The sequence below is a fragment of the Epinephelus lanceolatus genome, chromosome 24 (genome assembly GCF_041903045.1).
Source record: "Epinephelus lanceolatus isolate andai-2023 chromosome 24, ASM4190304v1, whole genome shotgun sequence".
In the NCBI taxonomy this organism is placed as follows: domain Eukaryota; kingdom Metazoa; phylum Chordata; class Actinopteri; order Perciformes; family Serranidae; genus Epinephelus; species Epinephelus lanceolatus.
The window spans coordinates 5559623-5583269 of record NC_135757.1 but is presented as its reverse complement, the minus strand read 5'-3'; the positions used below and the strand labels follow the sequence as shown (position 1 = coordinate 5583269).

Sequence of the window (23647 nt, the reverse complement as noted above, 5' to 3'; positions counted from 1 at the left end):
TGCCAGATCTTGGGAGAGAAACAAGCAACCAGGGCTATGGAAACAAGCTACCAAAAAGGACGACGGATATATATATATATAGAGGAAGGTGACGTTTAGAGAGCAAGCCCAAATAAGCAACTCCACTTTAGAAACAAGCCCAAAGTCGTGGCTAATAAGCGGACCTGGCAACCCTACGGCTTGTCCTCTTCACATTTCCTCCATCCTACTGTGTGCTGACGTGGGACGTATCCCGCCTCTCATTGGCTGATGCTCTTCGTCAGTCGTGTCAGACTTCTCCAGTTTTCTAGCATGCCAGATATCCAGTCCCGATCGCAGACGAGGGGGCGACTTGCTCGTAGGCTTGTTCACACATAAGGACTCGTCGTGGCAGACTATCTGCCGACTCGCCTCCGACCCAAGGTGTCTCTCAAGATCCTCTGCGACGTCAAAATCGCAGTGAAAATCGTGTAATGTGAACTAGGCTTTAGATATAGCTCTTAATTAATGTGACTCTCTCGGATGATGCTACATTGTGGACAACGAATCTGCGTTGACGTCGGCAGGAGGAGAGCAAGTCCAAGTTAGCTGTAGGCAGCTGATGGCTGAATCTAACTGCTAACTGAGGCTGCATTTAGTTACATTATGATGCGTTCAAGCTCTGCTCAGTAAAAATGAGGAATGGGAGAAGGTAAATTATAACGTTCTCACCATGAGTTCAAAAGTAATCTTGTTGAAATGTATGCGGATGGGGGCAAGCAGGAAAACATATTTTAGCCCCTTAAAAAAACCAGTCTGAGTGGATGGCTGTATTGAGAACATGTTTACTTTACCTTGATGTCAGATAGCCCTCTCCTTTGTCACTACATTTCCTCAACTGTATAACTCTGTATTCCTGCTCATAAGTGCACCTGTGCCACACACTGTATTAGGCCACAGTCAGCTCTCTGAAAGTGCTGTTGTGTGATCGGCCTGAAATGAAACTGCGTTGAATTTAGACACCAGCCCTCCACCTGCAAGACCAAGACAACTTGGCATTTGCAGTGAACTTTTCTTTCAAGAGGGTTATGTAAATCCACGTGTTGAAGAGCACTGCTGCACCCGTCCATCAGGTAAATATGTGCTACATACCTGCGTACGAATAAATGAACTGATTCACCAAACAACCAGTGAATTGTGAAGCGCTGGCATCTTCTGATTCAGAAAGATCCTGCAGTTGGGTTGTATCCAAGTTGTCGCTGTCATAATCACTAGGTTCTTTAATTTAATTGTATTTGTTGCCTCTCTTATAAGCCACTGAAAGCCACGCCACAGTTTGGCTTTTGCTTAAGAATATAGAAGTTTATGGTTGAGAAAATGTAGTGCAAAAGGAAAGGGCTGTTTGATGGCAAGGTAAAGTAAAAATATTCTCCATAGAGGCTCCACTTAGACAGATATTGCTATAGTGGCGAAAATATGTATTGCAGCTGTCCCCGTCCACAGCAGTACGTTGTGTAGCTCCCACGGCAACCTGCTTCTCCAAACTGGGGGCTCGCCGACTGACATGTACTGTGGGTAACACACTGACTATAGATAAGTACCTCAGAGAACCCCACTTCAAAAAATCTGAGCCGCAACTTTAACTTAACTCATATAAAGAGATGTTATTATTTAAATATGGTACAGATTTTAGTTGTTTATGTGTGTTAAATAATGAAGAATTGTGACCAGAGGGATGTACAGGTATGTGAGGAGGAGGTGGAGGAGAAATGAATAAATTTTAAGAATAATATTCTTCAAGAAAGTAAAAAGAAAAACTACATTAATGATTAAAAACAATTAAAAAAAATAAATAAAAAATAATCAATTAATGGTAAGGGGTTTCATTTATATACATATATTGTCCCAAAATCATTTAAAATTCAAAGAATTACTCAAAGACAACATAAAGTAGATGATGACCAAAAATCATGATCATTTAATGAAGGTATAAATATTTATGATCCAGGTTATTACCTTACTCTGTCCTGAAAATGAGGAACTAAAAATAGATATGACTATACAGGTGTGCCAAGGTATGATTAAAAAAAAATACAAAATAATGAAATAGTGGACAACACAAGGCCTGTTTTTCTTTTCCCTCCACCCTCCTCCACTTTCATGGTTCCGTGTTTACCGATGCATCAGACCGTAAATCTTATTGTCAAGCAGAAATATATTGATTGTCACCAGTGAGTGGGAGGGATCTGTTTACCCGAGCCAGAAATAACACAGATGTAAAATGTCTGAGAGGGTACAACAACCTTCTTTGACTTAAACTTTTAACTGTTATGTTTTTTGTGAATGTTTCTTTCTTTAGTCGTTCTTTTTGTGTAATAATTGTACCATATGCTTCGCAAAGTGTGGTCAAATAAAACAGTCTAATCCAACCTATCACGGTCTAATCCAGGCTGATTGAATTTCCTGTGTCTTCAGTGTTTGGAGGCACGATGTCCAGGATGTACCGCTTCCCCACGACTGACGGGAACCACCTCCGAGTGCTGGAGCAAATGGCTGAGAGCGTCCTCTCATTAAACATCCCCAGACAGTTTGTCAAGCTGCTGCTGGAGGAGGACGCGGCCAGGTACAAGCACACGTGTGGTCATGTTGCATGAGAGCTTTAGGCTTAATTCTCCTCTGTAATGCCGACTTCTCCTTCTTCATTAACACCTCTTCAGGGTGTGTGAGCTGGAGGAGCTGGGAGAGTTATCGCCCTGCTGGGAGAATCTGCGGCGACAGATTGTCTCTCAGTACCAGACCATAATACTCACATACCAGGAAACACTGTCCGACCTCAACGACTACAGAGGTTAGAAGGTTCCTCGGTGGCCTCTTGTTGTCTGATAAAACAGCATCATATACACGTTTCCTGGTCTGTTTCACACATTTATTTCCCCCCTCTCCTCTCCGTCTCTGCTCGCTCCACGTCAGGTCCATCGTTCAAAGCCAGCAACCTGAAGGCAGAGAGGAAGCTTGAGTTCATGCCAACCAACCTACACGTTCAGAGGATGAGGGTGCAGGATGAGCTGGGCTTTGGTGAGACATAAGAACAAGGACAAACAGACAGCAATAGTGCTGGGCTGATGTAAACATTTTTTAAACCAGTTTGACATGAACGCAAACACCAGATCGGACCAGTAAACTGAATTTTACTACCAAGTGTTGCAGTTGACTCAGCAGCCGCTCCCAAGTGGAACAAGCCTCGTTCTTATTGGACAAAAATCCCAGTAACATCTGGCAAGTATTTAACGGGAAAGGTTAGAATCGACATTCAGTCCTGGTGCAAAATAACTCTTCAGTTGTCACGGGCAGGGCCGTGCATAGGCTAATAAAGGGGCAGGGGCTCAAAGGCAGAAAAGGGCACTGGGTCTAGCACAATACAGTATGTAATATAAATTGATAAAGTAGGCTACTACTCATAAATAGCTAGCTAGCAACCTAGCTGCATACCCTAGTATGTAGCTTTTTAAATCTTTGTGCAAAGAAATGATCACCAACAGATTAGTTTAAAGGTGCTGACACACCAAACCGACATCAAAGAACTAGCGGCGATGAAAGCCAACTGTTGTGTCGTCTACGTCACCTCACGTCGCCCTGTGTCAGTTGCATTTGAACACACTACACGGACTACATCTGACGGCCAAGTAGCACGTATGTTCTGCGCCTGCGTGAGAGAGAGCGGAGTGACAGAGTGGTACATCCTGTCAGCCGAGGGGTTTCCTATCTGTGCAGCCGAGCACCGCAGCACCTCCACGGACTATTACATCCAGACGGTCCCGGTGTTTCCTCCGCAGGCTCCAATTCACTCATCTGCCCGATAAACCTGCTGCTTCTTCCCACTTTAACCTGAATAACAAACCAGGGCTCGGTGCTCCGGTTGGATCCAAACGGAGAGCCAGGTCTAGCTCAGAGACTAGCGGAGGCTAACTGGCTATGCTTCCCTCCGGTCATGCTGCGGCTAACGCTCCGCTAGCCTCACAGCTAGCCCTGGCTCTCCGGTTGGATCCAAACGGAGAGCCGGGTCTAGCTCAGAGACTAGTGGAGGCTAACTGGCTGTGCTTCCTTCCAGTCATGCTGCAGCTAACACTCCGCTAGCCGCTTCCAGCTAGCCCTGGCTCTCTGTTTGGATCCAAACGGAGAGCTGGGTCTAGCTCAGAAGACTAGTGGAGGCTAACTGGCTGTGCTTCCCTTCGCTCATGCTGCAGCTAACACTCCGCTAGCCGCTCCCAGCTAGCTCCGGTTTGTTATTCAGGTTAAAGTGGGAAGAACGCAAGCTAGTCCAGTTGCCTATGATATCTCAGTTATGATTACCATGACCTGGATGACTGAGAATCTTCACCGACCTCTTAATATAATGTTAAATATAATGTTTGTTTGTTTTTTTGGTGGAAACTGAATATTATATAAGTATCATGAAATAGTGCTGTATCTGTGAGTGAGCTCCTCCGTCCTTATGTCAAAAGAGAATCAACCAGCTTAGAGGTGTATTATCGCCACCAGTGGACTGGAGTCACTACACTCTTGCATGGGCTCTCTTATAAGCTTTACACCAAATTAACAAGTATATGCATATTTTTCAAACCTGGGAAAACATACTAATAAAATGTGATAGTCTTCTTTTCCATTGCCAGAAGTCCCAGTTGATGAATACGCATTTTTGTTTTGTTTTTTTACTCGTGTGTCACATTTGACATTACAAAACAGGGTTAGTAACAGTAGAAAGCAACATGGAGGCCAGTAAAAATGTTACTGTGGTTACTTGTTTTTTATATCTATTACTTATTCTTTCAAACATGGTGCAGACTAATTTGTGTTCGAGCACAGCCTGCTCTCCCTGCCCTGCCGAACAGATGTTGATTGAAACAAAATATCGCAAGTGATGTTCTGATGCTAAAGTTTTCCTCAACTCCTTATTAATAACATTCCCACTCATAACTGTCCCACCTTCTGCTGGTTTGACTGGTCCTGACCCAAAACCGTCATTTCTGTCTGACTCTAAACCGCAGATGCTAAGGTGGAGCAAAAACAATGGATGCAGCAGACGCCTCCGTTCGTTTGGAAATGTTGCAGCAATACTGAGTTTCAGTGCAAAGTAGTCATTAGACAAAACCAGTTGTTGTTATTGTTTCTTGAGCATGCTCATTACACAAAGCAACAATAGGTATGCACGAATCAAGGAGATGATGTCGTTGTTTCCCAAATGCTCCATTTTATTTATTTATTTTTTTAAGATTTTTAAGATTTTTGGGCTTTTCAGGCCTTTAATGATAGGACAGACTTGGCGTGAATGGGGGATGGACAGGGGGGATGGCGTGCAGCGAGGGGCCGCAGGCTGGAGGCGGGCCCGTGGCCACTGCAGCAGGGACTGAGCCTTTGTATATGGCGTGCCTGCTCTATCCACTAAGCCACCAACCAGACCAGCATGTCTACAGGAATACAAAGAAGGCAGAGTATTGAAAAATCTGCACCTTAAAAAGCGTTTTAAAAAATACGTTTTAGTGACCTAAAACTCAGTGAAGCAGCACCACAACCAGCAGGACAACTGACGCATCATGTTTTTATTTTTCATCTGACCTCTTTTTGTATTTCGTCTCATCACCCCAAAAAGACTTTCTGGTAAACAAACACAATGTGCACTGAAATTTGATCTTCTTTCATGTTGCCGGCCTCAGCTTGTTGTTACTAATGCAATACAAGTTGGATTTAGCACCTCAACACCCTCAGCATCAAACCGGTTGTAAGCTTGTACATCGGACTGGACTCCAGATATAAACATACCTTAAAACTCTCTTTTCTTCTTGCCTCATTAAACACATCTCTGCTTCCTCCTCCAGAACACACCTACGATGTGATAACAATCGGAGCTCCGGCGGCTCACTGCCAGGGCTTTAAAAACAGCGGTTTGCGGAAACTGATCCAGAAGTTTGAGGAGGCGAAGAAACAGTAAGTTCAGAAATCAACCACTGAATAGAAAAATCGAAATTTCAAAAATGCATTTGCATGTTCCCCTCAATTTCAGCAATTTCTGCTCTTGAATTCTTTTCATATTTGTTGCTTTAATCATCATTTCACTGATTTTAATTGAAACAGGTGATTATTTTGTGTGAAGGAAGTATCTATTTTGATTTGGCTGTCCTGAAATCATTTCTACATTACAAAAAAAAATGCATTGTTTCTTCAACTACTGCATTAATTCAGTTCTATGGCTTCCTCTTAATTTTGTTTTTGTTACTTTTTATTGATCAGCGTATATGAGGAGGAATGGTGAGTTGTTGCACTGCTTTGCTTGTTTTCATTTGTTCGTACACCGTTTGCCTCTCACTGCCTGGTACCACCTAAAAAAAAAAAAACTTTCAATGTTTCTTTGAGTCGGGTTGATTTGAAAACATTGCCAGTCGTCACATTGCTCATGTTAACAGCAACAAATAATGACACATGATGGATTTGGTTTTAACAGTGTTGTGTTTGAAAGTAACCAAAACAGGCTCACTTGTGTGTGAAACAGATATTTTATAACATGGTACACAAGTTTGTTGAAGTACCGCTCATTTTTGTAAATTCAGTCAAATCTGTTTTCTCGTAAAAACACATGGAAGACAGGTAAACCTGACATTAAAGCACAGATAAGAACATCTTAAATTCAGAGTAAGATCTATCCGAATTTCTAAAATGAACGGTATCACTCCCAGTCCTGTTTACTGAAGTCGGTTTCATGTTGTCTTGTGTTTATATGTAGCATTCCTAAGCCACTGATTAGGACTCATGTTAAAGGGTAAGTTTGGTATTTTCCCATGTTTTTGTGTCTAAGTGACGAATGGAGACAACAGTTTTTTAAAATGGTCCCACGTTGAGTGAGAACTATTCGGGGCATTTGGCACTGTCAATGTTCGTCCACTAAAAGTGTTTGTTTTTGCCACTGACAGGCTCCGATAGTTATTCTAAGTGTCTGATAATATTATGGAAAGGATCCCAACAGAGATAGACTTTTTTGTTTATCCAGAAACAGCCCCAAAATCGGCTTTGCCAAACCCACCAGACTCCGTTTGAATATACAGTCATTTTAGCATGTATAGAACCAAAATATTTTCACATCTAACTGGGTAAATTAAGGGTTTATTTCAACCAAACCAGCGTTGCTGATTGTTGGAACAGTGGAAAGACAAACCAGGTCGGCTTTTGTGACTTTTATTTTGTTTCTGTCGACTTTGAAAGAAGCGTGATTTATGATGATAAAAGTACTGTTTAATTAAATAGAGTCTGGTGGGTGTGGAGATGGCGATTTTGTGGCTGTTTCTGGATCATACTGTTTCATAAAAATGTGTATCTCTGTAGGGATCCTTTCCATAATGTTGTCAGACACTGGCCATTTTCCTCCACACCGATTTCCATTGTCAGTTTAGACGCGCTGTGCCAAGCTGCACCAGAGATGGACCTTCTCCAGAGTAGGAGGCTGCCTGCACTCAAGCAGGTAGCGGTGACGTCTCGCCGACCACAGTCAACCCCCAACAACAGCGCTTCTCCCCCTCAAACAAGCTGTGTTTGTTGTGAGACTCTGCTCACCTCTGTCTGCAGGAGACCAGAGAGAAAGGCGTTTTTAAAAGTCTCTGTGTGTTCAGTTTCAGTAACTCTGTGGTTTGGAGTTTAGTTTCTCTCCTGCGTCCTGTTTTTACTTTAAATATCTGCTTTATTTTACTGTGTCATGTTCACTATCCGCCGTATTAGAAGTTGTGCGAAGTTGCTGTTCGAAAACTCAACATTTCCTTATTTTGCTGCTTCACAATAAAAGTCTTTACTTAACAAAATAATGGGGGACTTTTATTGTGAAGAATCTATAGGAAATGAAATGTGTTTATCACTCTTTATCAGTTAAAGACGCACCTTGAAGTGGGTAACCCTGTTGTAACAGAAATGCAGATCGCGCTGCAAGCCATGCCAAGCCAAGCCAAGCCAAGCCCATGACTGTCGAAAAGAGATATTAGAATAACAATCTGAGCCTGTCAGTGGCAAAAACAAGCACTTTAAGTTGACGCACATGCCCTGAGTGGTTACATCGCAGCCTATATCGCAGCTGCTGACTGCGGCGCTCTGGACTAATTTCAAAAATTGCATTTGTCACACACAAAAACATCGGAAAGTAGGGTGCAGGTTGAAAAATACCAAACTTACTTTAAGAACAGGCATGTGCATGCAAATGTTATTAACAAAATACTATTTCTAAGACATTAAAAAGGGCAGGTAACAATTCTCCCGTACATGGAGGCTCCAAGATTCAGTCAGCCTTTTACATTGTGAGGATACAGTGTCATCAGCGTTGAGTCGGACAAAGACGTGCTGCTAAAACCATATGTCTTTCTGCAGCAGCGCCCTCTCCAGCTCGCAGTCCATCGTCTACATACCCCAGGACATCGTCCGAGCCAAAGAGATCATCGCCCACATCAACACGCTGAAGACTCAGGTCAGCTACTACGCTGAGAGGCTTTCCCGAGCCGCCAAGGACCGATCTGCTAGCGGACTGGAGAGGACGCTCGCTATCCTGGCTGATAAGGTATTTTAATTTAAAGCTGTAAATCTTTCATAAGGACTTAAGTTTGCGAGATGGAAATGAACAACTATCTTCTCGCCCTCTCAGACTCGTCAGTTGGTGACGGTATGCGACTGTAAGCTGCTGGCTTCAGCCATCCAGGCCCTGAACGCAGCACGGCCTGAGTACATCGCCTCCAAAGCGTCTCCCTCCGCCGAGTCAGAACAAGTAGTCCTACGGAATGACCAGGACACGTTGCTCGCCAAGTGGAGCGGTTGCAACAGCCGATCATCGCTGCACGTAGACTGGCATGAAGAGGAGTGGGTGAGTTAATGAGGCAGTTAGGAATCACGGAAACAAACAGTTTTGTTTTCCTAAAATGTTTAATAAATATTCAGATTTAATTCTTGTTCCTGTTGTTTTCTGGTTCTTGACGTGGCTGTAAGTAAGACAGAATGAATCCAGACTGTTAATGTTTTGCCTCTGTTTCCCCAGACAGCCTGAGATGAGAGTTCGTAGTTATGTAATGAAGTCAGAGCTCTACATTTGCTTGTGTTACATAAAATCTTTGTTAAGCAAAATTGTGGTGTGCTCCCTGATTTGCATACTGATGTGATTCATCTCATCTCTAATGCATCGTCTCTCCCCTCTGGCTCTGTTCCTTTCCCTGCTGTAATTTCTCTATTAGCCCTTTTGGCTTTTCTTACGTAGCTCTTAAATTTTTTATGACACTGCTTTGTGTCTGTGTCCTCTCAGGAGAAGGTTTGGGTGAATGTGGATAAATCTCTGGAGTGCATCATACAGCGTGTCGACAAGCTGCTTCAGAAGGAGAGGAGGCCCAGCCTCAGCAGTCAGGACGGGACCCTGACTGACCTCCTGGGCGGTGCCAGTAAGAAAGGTAACACACACTTTTTCGGGTAGAGATGTGACAAATAACATTAATGCATGGTTTTAATGTGACGACCTTTTGCTCAGAAGTAAACCCTCTCTTTTTTGGGGTTGTCTTTACCTGTCACAAATTCAACAAATTACTATTTTCTCTGAATTTGCTCAACTAGGCATTGTTTTCAGTTTTTCATTTATTTTGCTCCATAGCACTTTTAATTTATTTTGAAGGAGCAGTGTGTGGGATTTAGTGACATCTGGTGGTATGGACTGCAAAATCCAACCAGCTGAAACTACCAATTCCCTCAGTGTTCACTGTTCAGGAGGTTGTCACCAGGGGCGGAATTATCCGCAGAGGTTTCCTCTCCAAAACAAATAAACCAGAATGTTTAAACCAGTAGGAACACTGGATTAAGCAGGTTAACATTACAAATCAGTGTTTCTCAGACGCTGTTGCAGACAGGCTGCTAGCCCAGCACGTGGTTATGTGAGCTTATCTTTTTTCTCTGATAACTTAGGATCCAGACATTCAAACAGACCTGGTGATTTAAGCAATTAAAAACACTGAATAAAACAGTTTCACATTAAAAAACTGTGTTTTTCTGACAGCATTCTTTGCAGGCACAGCGTTATGGGTGGGCCTGACGGTCCTAAAAATAAAAACTTGTTAGAATATTTTAATTTTCTTATGAATGATTCAGAATAATAATCACATAATTTGTGCTGAAATAGTCTAAAAGTTTAGTTTTAAAAACGATTTTAAAATGTCTGTTTTGATGCTTCTGGGCAAGTTCAGCAGACACGTGGGGTTCAGGATCGAATGTTGCTTACTGGTAGGCTAGGCTAGCTCCAAACGATCTGGAAGTGTGAATCAACTGCTGTACGTCTAAATTCATTTCCAGTAGAAGGCTATGTTGCAACAGTCTTTGTTTAGGTACCTTAAACATGCACAAATGGTCTCGGAGTCATCGCTGCAACCAGGAGATGAACGAGAGCTGGTGTCCAGAACTCCAAGTCCTTAATAGACAGCCGTAAGCTGTCACAAAACACAACAACACTATCGACTATGCCAGAGTATAATAAAAAATAATCCCTGTACTGCGCCTATGGCAGACTAATATATTGTTACTCACCACTAGACTTCTTTACAGAAGAACGTGCGTCTGTTATTGTGATTGCTAGCAAAGGCATCGATGATTTTATCTGCGTCCAGATCTTTGGTCGTCCTGGTGTTTATGGTCAAGAATGCCAAGTTACTGTTGCGCATATCGCCGCTGCTGTTCCTCAGGTATGTCTTCAAATGTCGGAGGCAAGAGGTGCTGCACTCGGGCAGGAAAAAAGCCTATTCATAGATAGCCTATTAATAATATGACCACCAGATAATGTCACACAAATGAACAAAAACAATTTTATTCAGTGACAGTGAAGAAATTTTGTTTGAGCATTTCTTGGGGGTGCACCTCCGAGCTCACCCCCAGCGCCGCCTAGTGCTCTTCTTTGGTCAGAACCAAGGAGAGTGATCACGGGTCGGTCCATCCTATGCACTGAAACATTTCAAAATGCAATCAAATATTTAAGGAGCATCAAGCAATTAAAATCTGTATAAAGCAAGGTAATAAAGCAGTATATTTGTCAGTCATTATTATTAAGTCAAACAGTGATCTCCTAACGTTTGTAATTTAAGGCCCACCTACAATTGGTCTGGCCCATCAAAACTGAAATCCTGGCGCCGTGCCTGGCTCATCGTGGAGGGGCTGCTAACTACAGTGGCCAAGGCTAAAACGTAAATGGCCCTATATTGGGCCCACTTTTGGTTTGTCTATTGGGGGCTACTGTAGAAACATGGCGGTGCAACATGGTGTTCTCTGTAGACGAGGACCCGCTTTCTATGTAGATATAAACAGCTCATTCTAAGGTAACAAAAACAATTCGTATTTTCAGGTTATTAGAAGAAGAAGATGTACTTTATTAATCCCTGAGGGGAAATTCATTTGTCTTGTCATACACACACACACATATGCATAGACAGGACCTATACATGCATTAAATGCCCATGAACAGGCACCATTACCATTAGGCAGGAGGCAAACTGGCACCTCTCCAGCTACCAGACCACACTCCATAGTTTGTCAGGGGACTTGAACCTGCCGCCTGGAGAGGAAGAGACCTTTACAGATTATACACTCAAGAAAACATACTCATTATGTTAGATTCCATTTCTGCCAATATATCCCCCTAACTCCTACACACTGGACCTTTAATTATTTTTGTTCGTTTGATAAAGGTATCCTATGCAGGATTGTCAGTTTTTAGGAAAATCCTGCACAGTATATCTTAAACATTAAAAAAGTAAATAAAGTTAGTGACTTTAAATGGGAACAAATGAACTAAAATCAGTTTTTACGGGCATGTAACTAATAAAAACATTGAAATAAATAATTCACATTAGCTGACACTGAACACATCTGGAGGTGTAAATTAACACTGTTGTGTGTGGCTGTGACAAGATGAAGGAAAAAGAGCTTTCTGGATCAACCCAGGGAGTTCATCACAGGAATCACCATCATTACCATCCTCTTCATCACCTCCACGATCATCCTCACCACCACCATCCTCTTCCTCCATGCCCGCCCTCTCCTCTGCACAAGAATCCTGTAGGTTCATTTCGTTTCTTAGCTTAATTAATGCTTCTGACAATTTTCTTTACCTAAAGGAAAGCAGGTGTTTTTTATTGTTTCTCAGCCGTACAGTACATATCATGAGAGGAAACAGTCTAATGTGAAGCTTTTTGTTTTGTGTGCAGTCTTTGTTGCCGTCTTCCTGGTCCTGGCTCTGTAGCAACAAATTAGAAACCGCTTTTTGTCTTTACTCTCCAGCTTTGCCAGTGTAAAGTGCTGCTTCATGGCTGAATGCAGCCAGCAGTTGTATCGGAGATTTTGTGCTTACTCTACATGTTGTACTGGACCAGGATCACATGTCTATCCAAGCTTTAAAGTGGTGCATACAGCTGACAGTTCAGAAAGTTGGCAGAGGTGAGGAAAGAGATGGAAAAACGAAGCTCTGTAATTAAAGCTGAATTAATTTTGGATAGATCTGTGACCCTGGTTTGTACTGTAGTGTTTTCTATGTGTGTCTCTGCTGCCCTGTGTGGCTTACAGCACCCGCTAATCATGCATGTTGCACCTCCATCCCCTCTTCCAGATGGAAGCCCCAGTGCTGAGGAGGCGTACCCAGGTAAGAGCTGCTGTCCGTCCCATGTGCTTCTCTGTGTCTTCTCTGCGTCTTTCCCCCAACTCTCGTGGACTCAGGTGCAACACCTGATTATCGTGTGAGATTTAGGCAGAGAATTAGCCATGCCGTTTTATGCACTTTTTCTCTAAAGTAATACTTCACCCTCCAAATGATTATTTGTATATCAACTCCTTAACCCGTGTTACATTATGGAGATTTTTTTTTCTTGCATGCCTCCACGGTAAAAGAAGAATCCAAAAACTGAAAAAAATCTTGATAAATTGAAGTCATATGGGATCTATGTCAATGGCAAAACTACACTCACCAGCCACTTTATTAGGTACACCTTGCTGCTACTGGGTTGGACACCCTTTTTCTTGTCATAGATTCAACAAGGCGCTGGAAACATTCCTCAGAGATTTTGGTCCACATTGACATGATGACATCACGCAGTTGCTGCAGATTTGTCTACTGGAGGCCATTGGAGTACAGTGAACTCACTGTCATGTTTGAGATGATGTGAGCTTTGTGACATGGTGCGTTATCCTGCTGGAAGTAGCCATCAGAAGATGGGTACACTGTGGTCATAAAGGGATGGACACGGTCAGCAGCAATACTCAGGTAGGCTGTGGTGTTTAAACCATGCTCAGTTGGTACTAAGAAAATCTCCCCCACACCATTACACCACCAGCAGCAGCCTGAACCGTTGATGCAAGGCAGGATGGGGGGGACGAGGGGGACATGTCCCCCCCAAATTCTGAAAAACACAAATTGTCCCCCCCAATTCTAAATAGCTTAAATGATTGAAATTGAACAAATGTATACAGTAGTCCTATATACTGGGGGAAAGGGAAGATGATGAGGAGAAATGGGAATCCGTGAGAGGCGAGAGATGAGAACATGAGTGGACATAACATGCCTGAGACCCTAAACTAGAAGAAGCATTAACTAACAGCGAAGCAGTGAAAAGGAGGGTGATGGCTGGTTCCATGTACTACTGGCTGTTTAAGAGAAATAAACAGTAAAGGTAAGCATATGATTCTCTTTGTAGTGCTTTTTGAATGACTTGGTGATGGTGATGAGCCTCTATGAAATCGTGAAATATGCTGGCAATCTCAAGCGCTCTGTGGGCATGATTTGCACGTGTGCAATTAAAAAAAAAATCACAACTGATTGTGTCCCCCCCCAAACTTGTCATCAGATCTGCACCCATGATCCTCTGTAAACCCTAGCGACCAGCCCGTCTGGCACCAACAACCATGCCATGTTCAAAGTCACAAAAATGCTCAGTTTGAACTTCAGTGGGTCGTCTTGAGCATGTCTACATGCCTAAATGCATTGAGTTGCTGCCACGTGATTGGCTGATTAGCGATCTTATTATATAATGACGAAAACTCTCTGTCTGTGTGTCTCTGTTCCACGTTTTTCTCCTCACTGATTTGGTCAATCCATGTGAAATTTGGCACAGTGGTAGAGGGTCATGGGAGGATGCGAATGAAGCAATATTACATCAGTTGGCCAAAGGGGGGCGCTATAGCAACCGATTGAAATTGCAAACTTTGAATGGGCATATCTCATGCCCCGTATGTCGTAAAGACATGAAACTTTGCACAGAGATGCCTCTCCTCATGAGGAACACATTTGCCTCAAGAACCCATAACTTCCGCTTATATAGATTTTCCGCCATTTTGAATTTTTTGAAAAACACTTCAAATGGATCTCTTCTTATGAAGTTTGAGCGATCTGCATGAAACTGGGTGAACATAATCTAGGGACCAATATCTAAAGTTCCCTCTTGGCAAAAATTGGAAAACTTACTAAAACTGAGCTTCTATAAGGCAATGAATATTGCGGAGGGCGTGGCTCATCACATAAAGGTGTATAACATCTCAAGGGTTTCACCCATCACCACGCAACTTTGTAGGCATATGACCACACATAATCTGAGGGGACCCCTCCATTATTGACTCCATCAAACAAAATGGAGGCGCTAGACAGCTCATTTCTTATCTAGGCCTAACCGCCATATGGATTTTAACTAAACTTGGTAGATATGTAGAACAGGACGCCTCAACGTGACTGGAGAAATTTAACTCTAATTGGCAACTGGGTGGCGCTATAACAACAGAAAAATGCTTCAAAATGGCTAAAACACAACCGATCGCTGTGGCTCCCCCTGTGGACCAATGTTAATGAGCAGTTGAACAGCCGTGTGTAATAGAGTGGCCGGTGAGTGTAGTTTTGATGTTGTTAAATGTGGACCCCTATGACTTTAATTCATCAAGATTTTTTTCTGTTTTTGGATTCTTCGTTCATGAGAGGCATGTGAAAATACCAGTTTTCTTCACAAGATGGCAGATGGTGCGTAATTGACATACAAATGGTCATTTGGAGGGTGAAGTATTCCTTTTAAGAGCAACTTGACACATTTAGCTTGAACACGTCCCGTCACATATTCAGTTAACCCTTAAGATTTACACACATTTCAGTGTCTTGACACAGGATTGATTGCTTAGACTGGAGTAAATGTGACAGAGCTTTATACGTGGGGTGGGTAGACAACAAGTTAACACAGTTTTGGGGGTTAAGAGGAAGACAATCGGATTTTCTGTGGGAAATGAAAAAAGAAACCTTGAGCAATGAACACCGTAGATTTTGACCAAGGACTAAAGTGTCTAACGTAATAATGTAACCATTATTTTCATGTTTTTTTTCTTTTTAGTTTTTGATCTGCTGTGAGTTCCCCCCAAAGCGACTCCTCAGTGTTTCATTTCTCCTTTACAAAGATGGTTTCTGAGACGTGGTAGTGTGTTGTATTTGTGGAAAATGTCCTTTGGGGAAACGTAGGGCATCTTCAGGATGAAATCAAAGTTTTTATTTCTTCAAGTAGCTGCTACAGAAAGAGACAAAACTTGAGAATGTCCTGGAGCTTTACCCAGTGGAGTGTGGTCTCTATCAGCGCTTCTGCTTTTCCTGTTGTTTTTCTGTTCCATCTGTTTTCTGTCCTAACAAATCTCGGAGCATCAAATTATATATTAAAATATCACTTTAACTAAGCTAACCTTAATAAGAATGTGTGGGGATGAGTGTGTTGGTGTCCTGGTTAACCTCTGTCATGTATTTATTTGCATTTTATATGTCTGCATGTGTCTTTCTCAGGCGAGTGGAGCGAGGCGTTATACCCTCTCCTCACCACGCTCACTGAGTGCGTCGCCATGATGAGCGATAAGGCCAAAAAGTCCATGGTGTTCCTGCTGATGCAGGACAGCGCCCCGACGATAGCCATGGACCTGTCGCTGCAGTACCGCCGCGACGTTGTCTTCTGCCAGACAGTAAGTTACACACTGACATGAGCATTCACCTGTTCATCTTCGAATGACTCACAGCGAGGGAATCGATGAAGAGTTCATGAATCTGTAAATATAACAAAACCAGAAGGAGCAAAGATCCAGCGCTCAGTGGCTTTGCAGTATTTATACGACTATTGAACACTTGTGTGAAAAGACAAAGCAAGTAAAGTTAAAATAGAAGAGACAGAGCGAGAAGGGATTTCTTCACCTGCGGACACGCTCACTCCTACTCTTGAGACATCTTAGTTCTTCGGGCCAACGTTGAAAAGATATGGGAGCCCAGAGGTAGTCGAGGTCATGGATTTTTGTCTTACAACTTGTTATTTTTACAGCTTCTTTTATCTGTATTTTTGGCTCGGTTACAACAACAGTTATATTTGCTCTGCAGGTTTATTGTAGATGTTAGACATGAGATCTCTGCAGCCTCAGCTGTACACCTTTAAGGGGAGATACTACAAGTGAAATGGGTAATTATTAGATGTCACCACTAATAGATATTTTGTTGGTTTTAAGTTGCATTGTTAAGTTACCAAAATCCAGCATCTTCTAAACATCTCATGCATCTTTATGTAGCATAACAACATTTTGTTTTAAGGTACAGTATGGAGAAAAAAACGTCTGCAAAACATCATAATGTTTGTAATGTCCACACAATGTGAAATTCTGACATCACTAGACATTTAAAATATTATGTACACGATTTTTAATCTAGCCAAAAGTTAACATCTGTCCAGCGTAAGAGTCCACTGTCTCTCTGACATCATCAATGACATCACATGCCAGCAGAGATAAATTGGAAAATACTGTCAACAAGCAATTAAAATACCGTGTTTTTAGGAATAAAATGTTACTAGTCCATACCCATTGAGTACAGCATACCATACCATGACTTAGTCATACCAAAAATAAGAAAAAAAACAACACTGGTCCACAGGGGGAGCCACAGCGATCGGTCGCATTTTAGCCATTTTGAAGCATTTTTCTGTTGTTATAGCGCCACCCAGTTGCCAGTTAGAGTTAAATTTCTCCAGTCACCTTGAGGCGTCCTGTTCTACATATCTACCAAGTTTATAAAAATTCATATGGCGGTTAGGCCTAGATAAGAAATGAGCTCTCTAGCGCCCCCATTTTGTTTGATGGGGTCAATAATGGAGGAGTCCCCTCAGATTATGTGTGGTCATATGCCTACAAAGTTGCGTGGTGATGGGTGAAACCCTTGAGATGTTATACACCTTTATGTGATGAGCCACGCCCTCCGCAATATTCATTGCCTTATAGAAGCTCAGTTTTAGTAAGTTTTCCAACTTTTGCCAAGAGGGAACTTTAGATATTGGTCCCTAGATTGTGTTCACCCAGTTTCATGCAGATCGCTCAAACTTCATAAGAAGAGATCCATTTGAAGTGTTTTTCAAAAAATTCAAAATGGCGGAAAATCTATATAAGCGGAAGTTATGGGTTCTTGAGGCAAATGTGTTCCTCATGAGGAGAGGCATCTCTGTGCAAAGTTTCATGTCTCTACGACATACGGGGCATGAGATATGCCCATTCAAAGTTTGACATTTCAATCAGTTGCTATAGCGCCCCCCTTTGGCCAATTGATGTAATATTGCTTCATTCACATCCTCCCATGACCCTCTACCACTGTGCCAAATTTCACATGGATTGACCAAGTCAGTGAGGAGAAAAACGTGGAACAGACACACACACACAGTTTTTGTCATTATATATACAGTACAGGCCAAAAGTTTGGACACACCGTCTCATTCAATGCGTTTCTTTATTTTCATGACTATTTACATTGTAGATTCTCACTGAAGGCATCAAAACTATGAATGAACGCATGTGGAGTTATGTACTTAACAAAAAAAGGTGAAATAACTGAAAACATGTTTTATATTCTAGTTTCTTCAAAATAGCCACCCTTTGCTCTGATTACTGCTTTGCACACTCTTGGCATTCTCTCCATGAGCTTCAAGAGGTAGTCACCTGAAATGGTTTTCCAACAGTCTTGAAGGAGTTCCCAGAGGTGTTTAGCACTTGTTGGCCCCTTTGCCTTCACTCTGCGGTCCAGCTCACCCCAAACCATCTGGATTGGGTTCAGGTCCGGTGACTGTGGAGGCCAGGTCATCTGCCGCAGCACTCCATCACTCTCCTTCTTGGTCAAATAGCCCTTACACAGCCTGGAGGTGTGTTTGGGGTCATTGTCCTGTTGAAAAATAAATGATCGTCCAACTAAACGCAAACCGGATGGGATGGCATGTCGCTGCAGGATGCTGTGGTAGCCATGCTGGTTCAGTGTGCCTTTAATTTTGAATAAATCCCCAACAGTGTCACCAGCAAAACACCCCCACACCATCACACCTCCTCCTCCATGCTTCACAGTGGGAACCAGGCATGTGGAATCCATCCGTTCACCTTTTCTGCATCTCACAAAGACACGGCGGTTGGAACCAAAGATCTCAAATTTGGACTCATCAGACCAAAGCACAGATTTCCACTGGTCTAATGTCCATTCCTTGTGTTTCTTGGCCCAAACAAATCTCTTCTGCTTGTTGCCTCTCCTTAGCAGTGGTTTCCTAGCAGCTATTTGATCATGAAGGCCTGATTCGCGCAGTCTCCTCTTAACAGTTGTTCTAGAGATGGGTCTGCTGCTAGAACTCTGTGTGGCATTCATCTGGTCTCTGATCTGAGCGGCTGTTAACTTGCGATTTCTGAGGCTGGTGACTCGGATGAACTTATCCTCAGAAGCAGAAGTGACTCTTGGTCTTCCTTTCCTGGGTCGGTCCTCATGTGTGCCAGTTTCGTTGTAGCGCTTTATGGTTTTTGCGACTCCACTTGGGGACACATTTAAAGTTTTTGCAATTTTCCGGACTGACTGACCTTCATTTCTTAAAGTAATGATGGCCACTCGTTTTTCTTTAGTTAGCTGATTGGTTCTTGCCATAATATGAATTTTAACAGTTGTCCAATAGGGCTGTCGGCTGTGTATTAACCTGACTTCTGCACAACACAACTGATGGTCCCAACCCCATTGATAAAGCAAGAAATTCCACTAATTCACCCTGATAAGGCACACCTGTGAAGTGGAAACCATTTCAGGTGACTACCTCTTGAAGCTCATGGAGAGAATGCCAAGAGTGTGCAAAGCAGTAATCAGAGCAAAGGGTGGCTATTTTGAAGAAACTAGAATATAAAACATGTTTTCAGTTATTTCACCTTTTTTTGTTAAGTACATAACTCCACATGTGTTCATTCATAGTTTTGATGCCTTCAGTGAGAATCTACAATGTAAATAGTCATGAAAATAAAGAAAACGCATTGAATGAGAAGGTGTGTCCAAACTTTTGGCCTGTACTGTATGTATAATTAGTTGAGTTTGTTCTTACATTATCCCAGACTTTTCCAGCAATGTTACACACAGGGAAATCTGATATCATAATCAAGGACACGATACGTGTCATTTGGTCACCGTCACCTGTCAGTGGCGTCATATCCCCCCTGCGTATTTGTCATAAATTGACTTTTTATTTCGTTTTAAGCCCCTTATTTATGCTACACTTTTTAAATCTTTATTGTTTTTTGATTTATCTTAATATTTAGACTAGATGAAGGATTTCAAGTCATAGCACATGCTAATCTAAAGTAATCACCCTAGCAAACAGCGGCAGCAGCTCGGCTTCAACCCCTGCTGTGCCGGAGAGCATCAGAGAAACACTGATATTTAATGTGAAGCTGCTTTCTTCAGTGTTTTTACCAGCTTACATCACAAAGTCTGTTTGTTTTGGAGAGAAAGAGATCTCTGTGGATTTTTGGCTCACAATAAAAACTTTGCGAACAATGAACACTGAAGGAATCCTGATCTGGACAAACTAACAGCCACGTCTTCGTCAGGGTTCAGTGAACAAGGGGCAGCCAAAACATCTGAGCTTTTTCCTCCCCAGTGCTGAACATAGAAACAATGCATTAACAGACACATCATACCCTCAGCCTGTTACATAAACACAGGATCTCCTTCACACATGGATGCACAGAAACCAACAACATGCATCCACTTACATAATCTCAGAAGCAGCCGAGCTTTTAATATAAAACCATATGTTGATTTGAATTGCGGAAAAATTCACGCTTCAGCAAGTGCGTGCCATCTCATTTAATAAACGATCTTTCATTACACTGATGGATGCAGTTTAGACTGCGACAAAATGGAAAGGTGTGGAGGGATTTGAAGATAGTTTTATCACACTAACGGATAATTTAATGTACATTATTGGCTTTAAAGGGATAGTTCAGTTTTTTTTAAAGTGGGGTTGTATGTGGTGCTAATATTATTTAAATATTACTTTAGATATTAGTTTAAATGTGTGCTATATTTAGAATATTTTCACCTCTTTACCTTGCTGTCAGACAGCCTGCCTGATGGGGAACTAAAGCCATTATCTGTGCTGTCTTTAAAGCCAGACTCTAATTTTACCTTGCAGAACATGGAAGCTGCTCGTCTACAACTGCCTTGATTAGTTAGTTTGTTTGTGTGACTTTAGTGTCTTTAAGGATTAGTTTGAATTCACCAGATTCATACCCAATCTATACAATGCTAACACTGTTTAGGGACCCCAGTATGCAGAAATATTCAAATACAATAGGAGATAATAATGCATGGGATTAGCATAAAGTGGGCATGTCTGTAAAGCTGAAGTTGATGGTATTTATTTGTTTGTGTCTGGGGATGTGTGCCCTTCATGTAGGCAGAGTGTCACTGAGCGCAAGCAATTCATCGTAGTTTTTTTGGTAACACTTTACTTGAAGGTATCTACATAAGGGTGACATGACACTGTCATAACTATGACATGACACTGTCATGAACTTGTCATGAACATTATGTACATGTCATAAACATTTATGACTGCTGTGATTAAGTGTCATTCGGTTTTTGTAATGACAAGTTGACATTGTTTGGGTTGTCTTGACTATGACAAGTTGACATTAATCAAAGTGACATTACCAGAAGATGTCTTTGTCATGACAAGTTGACATTATAAGGACATCCCAGGACATGTGAATAATAATCATTATGTAAACTTGTCACAAACACAAAAAGAGGTGCATTTCTCATAATGTCAAGTTGTCATGACAAAGACATCTTCTGGTAATGTCATCCTGGTTAATGTCAAGTTGTCATTATAAGGACATCCCAAACAAATTTAATGTCAACTTGTCATGACAAAGACAACTTCTGGTAATGTCATCCTGGTTAATGTCAAGTTGTCATAATAAGGACATCCCAAACAAATTTAATGTCAATTTGTCATGACAAAGACAACTTCTGGTAATGTCATCCTGGTTAATGTCAAGTTGTCATAATAAGGACATCCCAAACAAATTTAATGTCAACTTGTCATGACAAAGACAACTTCTGTTAATGTCACTTTGATTAATGTCAAGTTGTCATTATAAGGACATCCCAAACAAATTTAATGTCAACTTGTCATGACAAAGACAACTTCTGGTAATGTCATCCTAGTTAATGTCAAGTTGTCATTATAAGGACATCCCAAACAAATTTAATGTCAACTTGTCATGACAAAGACATCTTCTGGTAATGTCATCCTAGTTAATGTCAAGTTGTCATTATAAGGACATCCCAAACAAATTTAATGTCAACTTGTCATGATAACAACATCTTCTGGTAATGTCATCCTAGTTAATGTCAAGTTGTCATTATAAGGACATCCCAAACAAATTTAATGTCAACTTGTCATGACAAAGACAATGTCTGGTAATGTCATCCTGGTTAATGTCAAGTTGTCATTATAAGGACATCCCAAACAAATTTAATGTCAACTTGTCATGACAAAGACAACTTCTGGTAATGTCATCCTAGTTAATGTCAAGTTGTCATTATAAGGACATCCCAAACAATTTTAATGTCAACTTGTCATTACAAAAACAGAATGACACTTAATGACAGCAGTCATAAACGTTTATGACATGTACATAATGTTTATGACAGGTTCATGACCGTGTCATGTCATAGTTATGACAGTGTCATGTCACTCTTATGTAGATACCTTCAAGTAAAGTTTTACCGTTTTTTTAACACATGACATGACCTGTGAAAATGGTCATGGCAGGTTTTCCCCCTGCCAAAATGTAGCCTAAATTTGGAGCATTATTTAACCCCCTTTTCTGACAAGCTAGCATGATATTGTTGGTACCAATGGATTCCTTACATCTTCTAGTTTCATATGCCAGTATCATGTCTCTAGCTTTAAAATGCAGTCTGTTACAGCCTCCGAAAGACACTAATATCGGCCGGAACATTGGCGTTCACACTAAGTGGAAGAGATTTAAATATTATCGGTCATACACAGTTCCTAAAAAATAATTGGACTAGAACTAGTTAAATGAAAATGCAAATGTACGTTCAATAAACCACATTCTTTACATGAGTTTGATTTATACTTTTTAAAAAATCTTAAAATAAGTTATCATCTAAAAACGTATATCATCTGCCAGTGCAGTGAAGCAGTGGTGAGATGTGATTTGATATGAGATTGACTTAATTGTTTTGTCCCACTTATGGACGCGTGAATCAGCTGTAATTGATGCTGTATCACAAACAGACTAGAAACAGCCACAGATGATTACAGTCAGCCCCCTTTTGTTATATGAACTGATGTTAATGCTGATGTGTGTGTGTTGCAGCTCACTGCTCTCATCTGCGGCTTCATTATCAAACTGAGGAACTGTCTCCGTGACAACGGATTCCTCCGACAGCTCTACACCATCGGCCTGCTGGCTCAGTTTGAGTCCCTGCTCAGCACCTACGGTACAAACACACACACACACACACCTTTGTTTTACTCTTAAACCCCCAACTGTTACAGATTCGTCAGATTATCACTGTTAACCACGCGTGTGTTCCCAGGAGAGGAGCTGGCCATGTTGGAGGACATGAGTGTCGGCATCATGGATCTCCGTAACGTCACCTTTAAGGTAGGAGGATGTTTAGTTATGTGAACACTGCAGCTGCAGGAGGATAGTAAAAAGCTACGTTTAATTATACTTTTACTTCACTCCTCCTCTGTGGTTTTTATTGCCCTTCTTTAGTTCCTTGTCATTTTTTATTCTGCTTTATTTCCTCATTCAGTTTCACTGACATGTATTAACTTTGATGCTCCTGTTGTTTCTCTGTTTTACGTCTCTGTTGAGATTGAAAGTGTAATAAGATTACAGGCTCGTTATCAGAGCTGCGACGATTAATCAGTTAGAAGATTAGTTGTGCAGCTATTTCAGTAATCACTTAAATCTTTTCTTCTTTGTAAAGGCCGAACATTTTCAAATATTCAGAATCAACGTGTATCAATCCTGTGCCTGCATGTTCATACGCTGAACATCACTTTCAGGTGACCCAGGCCACCGGCAGCTCCGCCCCCGATATGTTGCCGATCATCACAGGTAACCGTGACGGCTTCAACGTCCGCATCCCGCTGCCGGGAACCATGTTCGACGCGTTGCCGCGGGAGATCCAGAGCGGCATGCTGCTGAGGGTCCAGCCGGTGCACTTCAACGTCGGCATCAACGAGCAGCAGACGCTGGCTGAGAAGTGAGTGAGTAGGAGAGGAGACAAAAAAGACTGAGGTTTTGGGATGTCAGTTACACAGAC

The 23647-nt window shown here is 41.8% G+C and overlaps 1 protein-coding gene across 21 annotated transcripts in view; it reads left to right on the top strand.

The window, feature by feature from the left end:
- LOC117249907 (inositol polyphosphate-4-phosphatase type I A-like) overlaps nt 1-23647 on the top strand; it is a 96748-nt gene that overhangs the window by 48778 nt on the left and 24323 nt on the right. For 4 of the 21 annotated variants that reach the window (XM_033615740.2, XM_033615733.2, XM_078165928.1 and 1 more), the window contains 14 exons: nt 2434-2581; nt 2676-2806; nt 2929-3033; nt 5832-5940; nt 6244-6261; nt 8356-8542; nt 8627-8842; nt 9275-9416; nt 11911-12057; nt 12605-12637; nt 15794-15966; nt 22687-22810; nt 22910-22977; nt 23388-23587. In XM_033615740.2, the coding sequence (XP_033471631.2) occupies nt 2434-2581; nt 2676-2806; nt 2929-3033; nt 5832-5940; nt 6244-6261; nt 8356-8542; nt 8627-8842; nt 9275-9416; nt 11911-12057; nt 12605-12637; nt 15794-15966; nt 22687-22810; nt 22910-22977; nt 23388-23587 (1801 nt within the window). The remainder of the gene's footprint in view (nt 1-2433; nt 2582-2675; nt 2807-2928; nt 3034-5831; nt 5941-6243; nt 6262-8355; nt 8543-8626; nt 8843-9274; nt 9417-11910; nt 12058-12604; nt 12638-15793; nt 15967-22686; nt 22811-22909; nt 22978-23387; nt 23588-23647) is intronic. The other 17 variants (XM_033615745.2, XM_033615741.2, XM_078165929.1 and 14 more) reach the window with 11 other exon arrangements.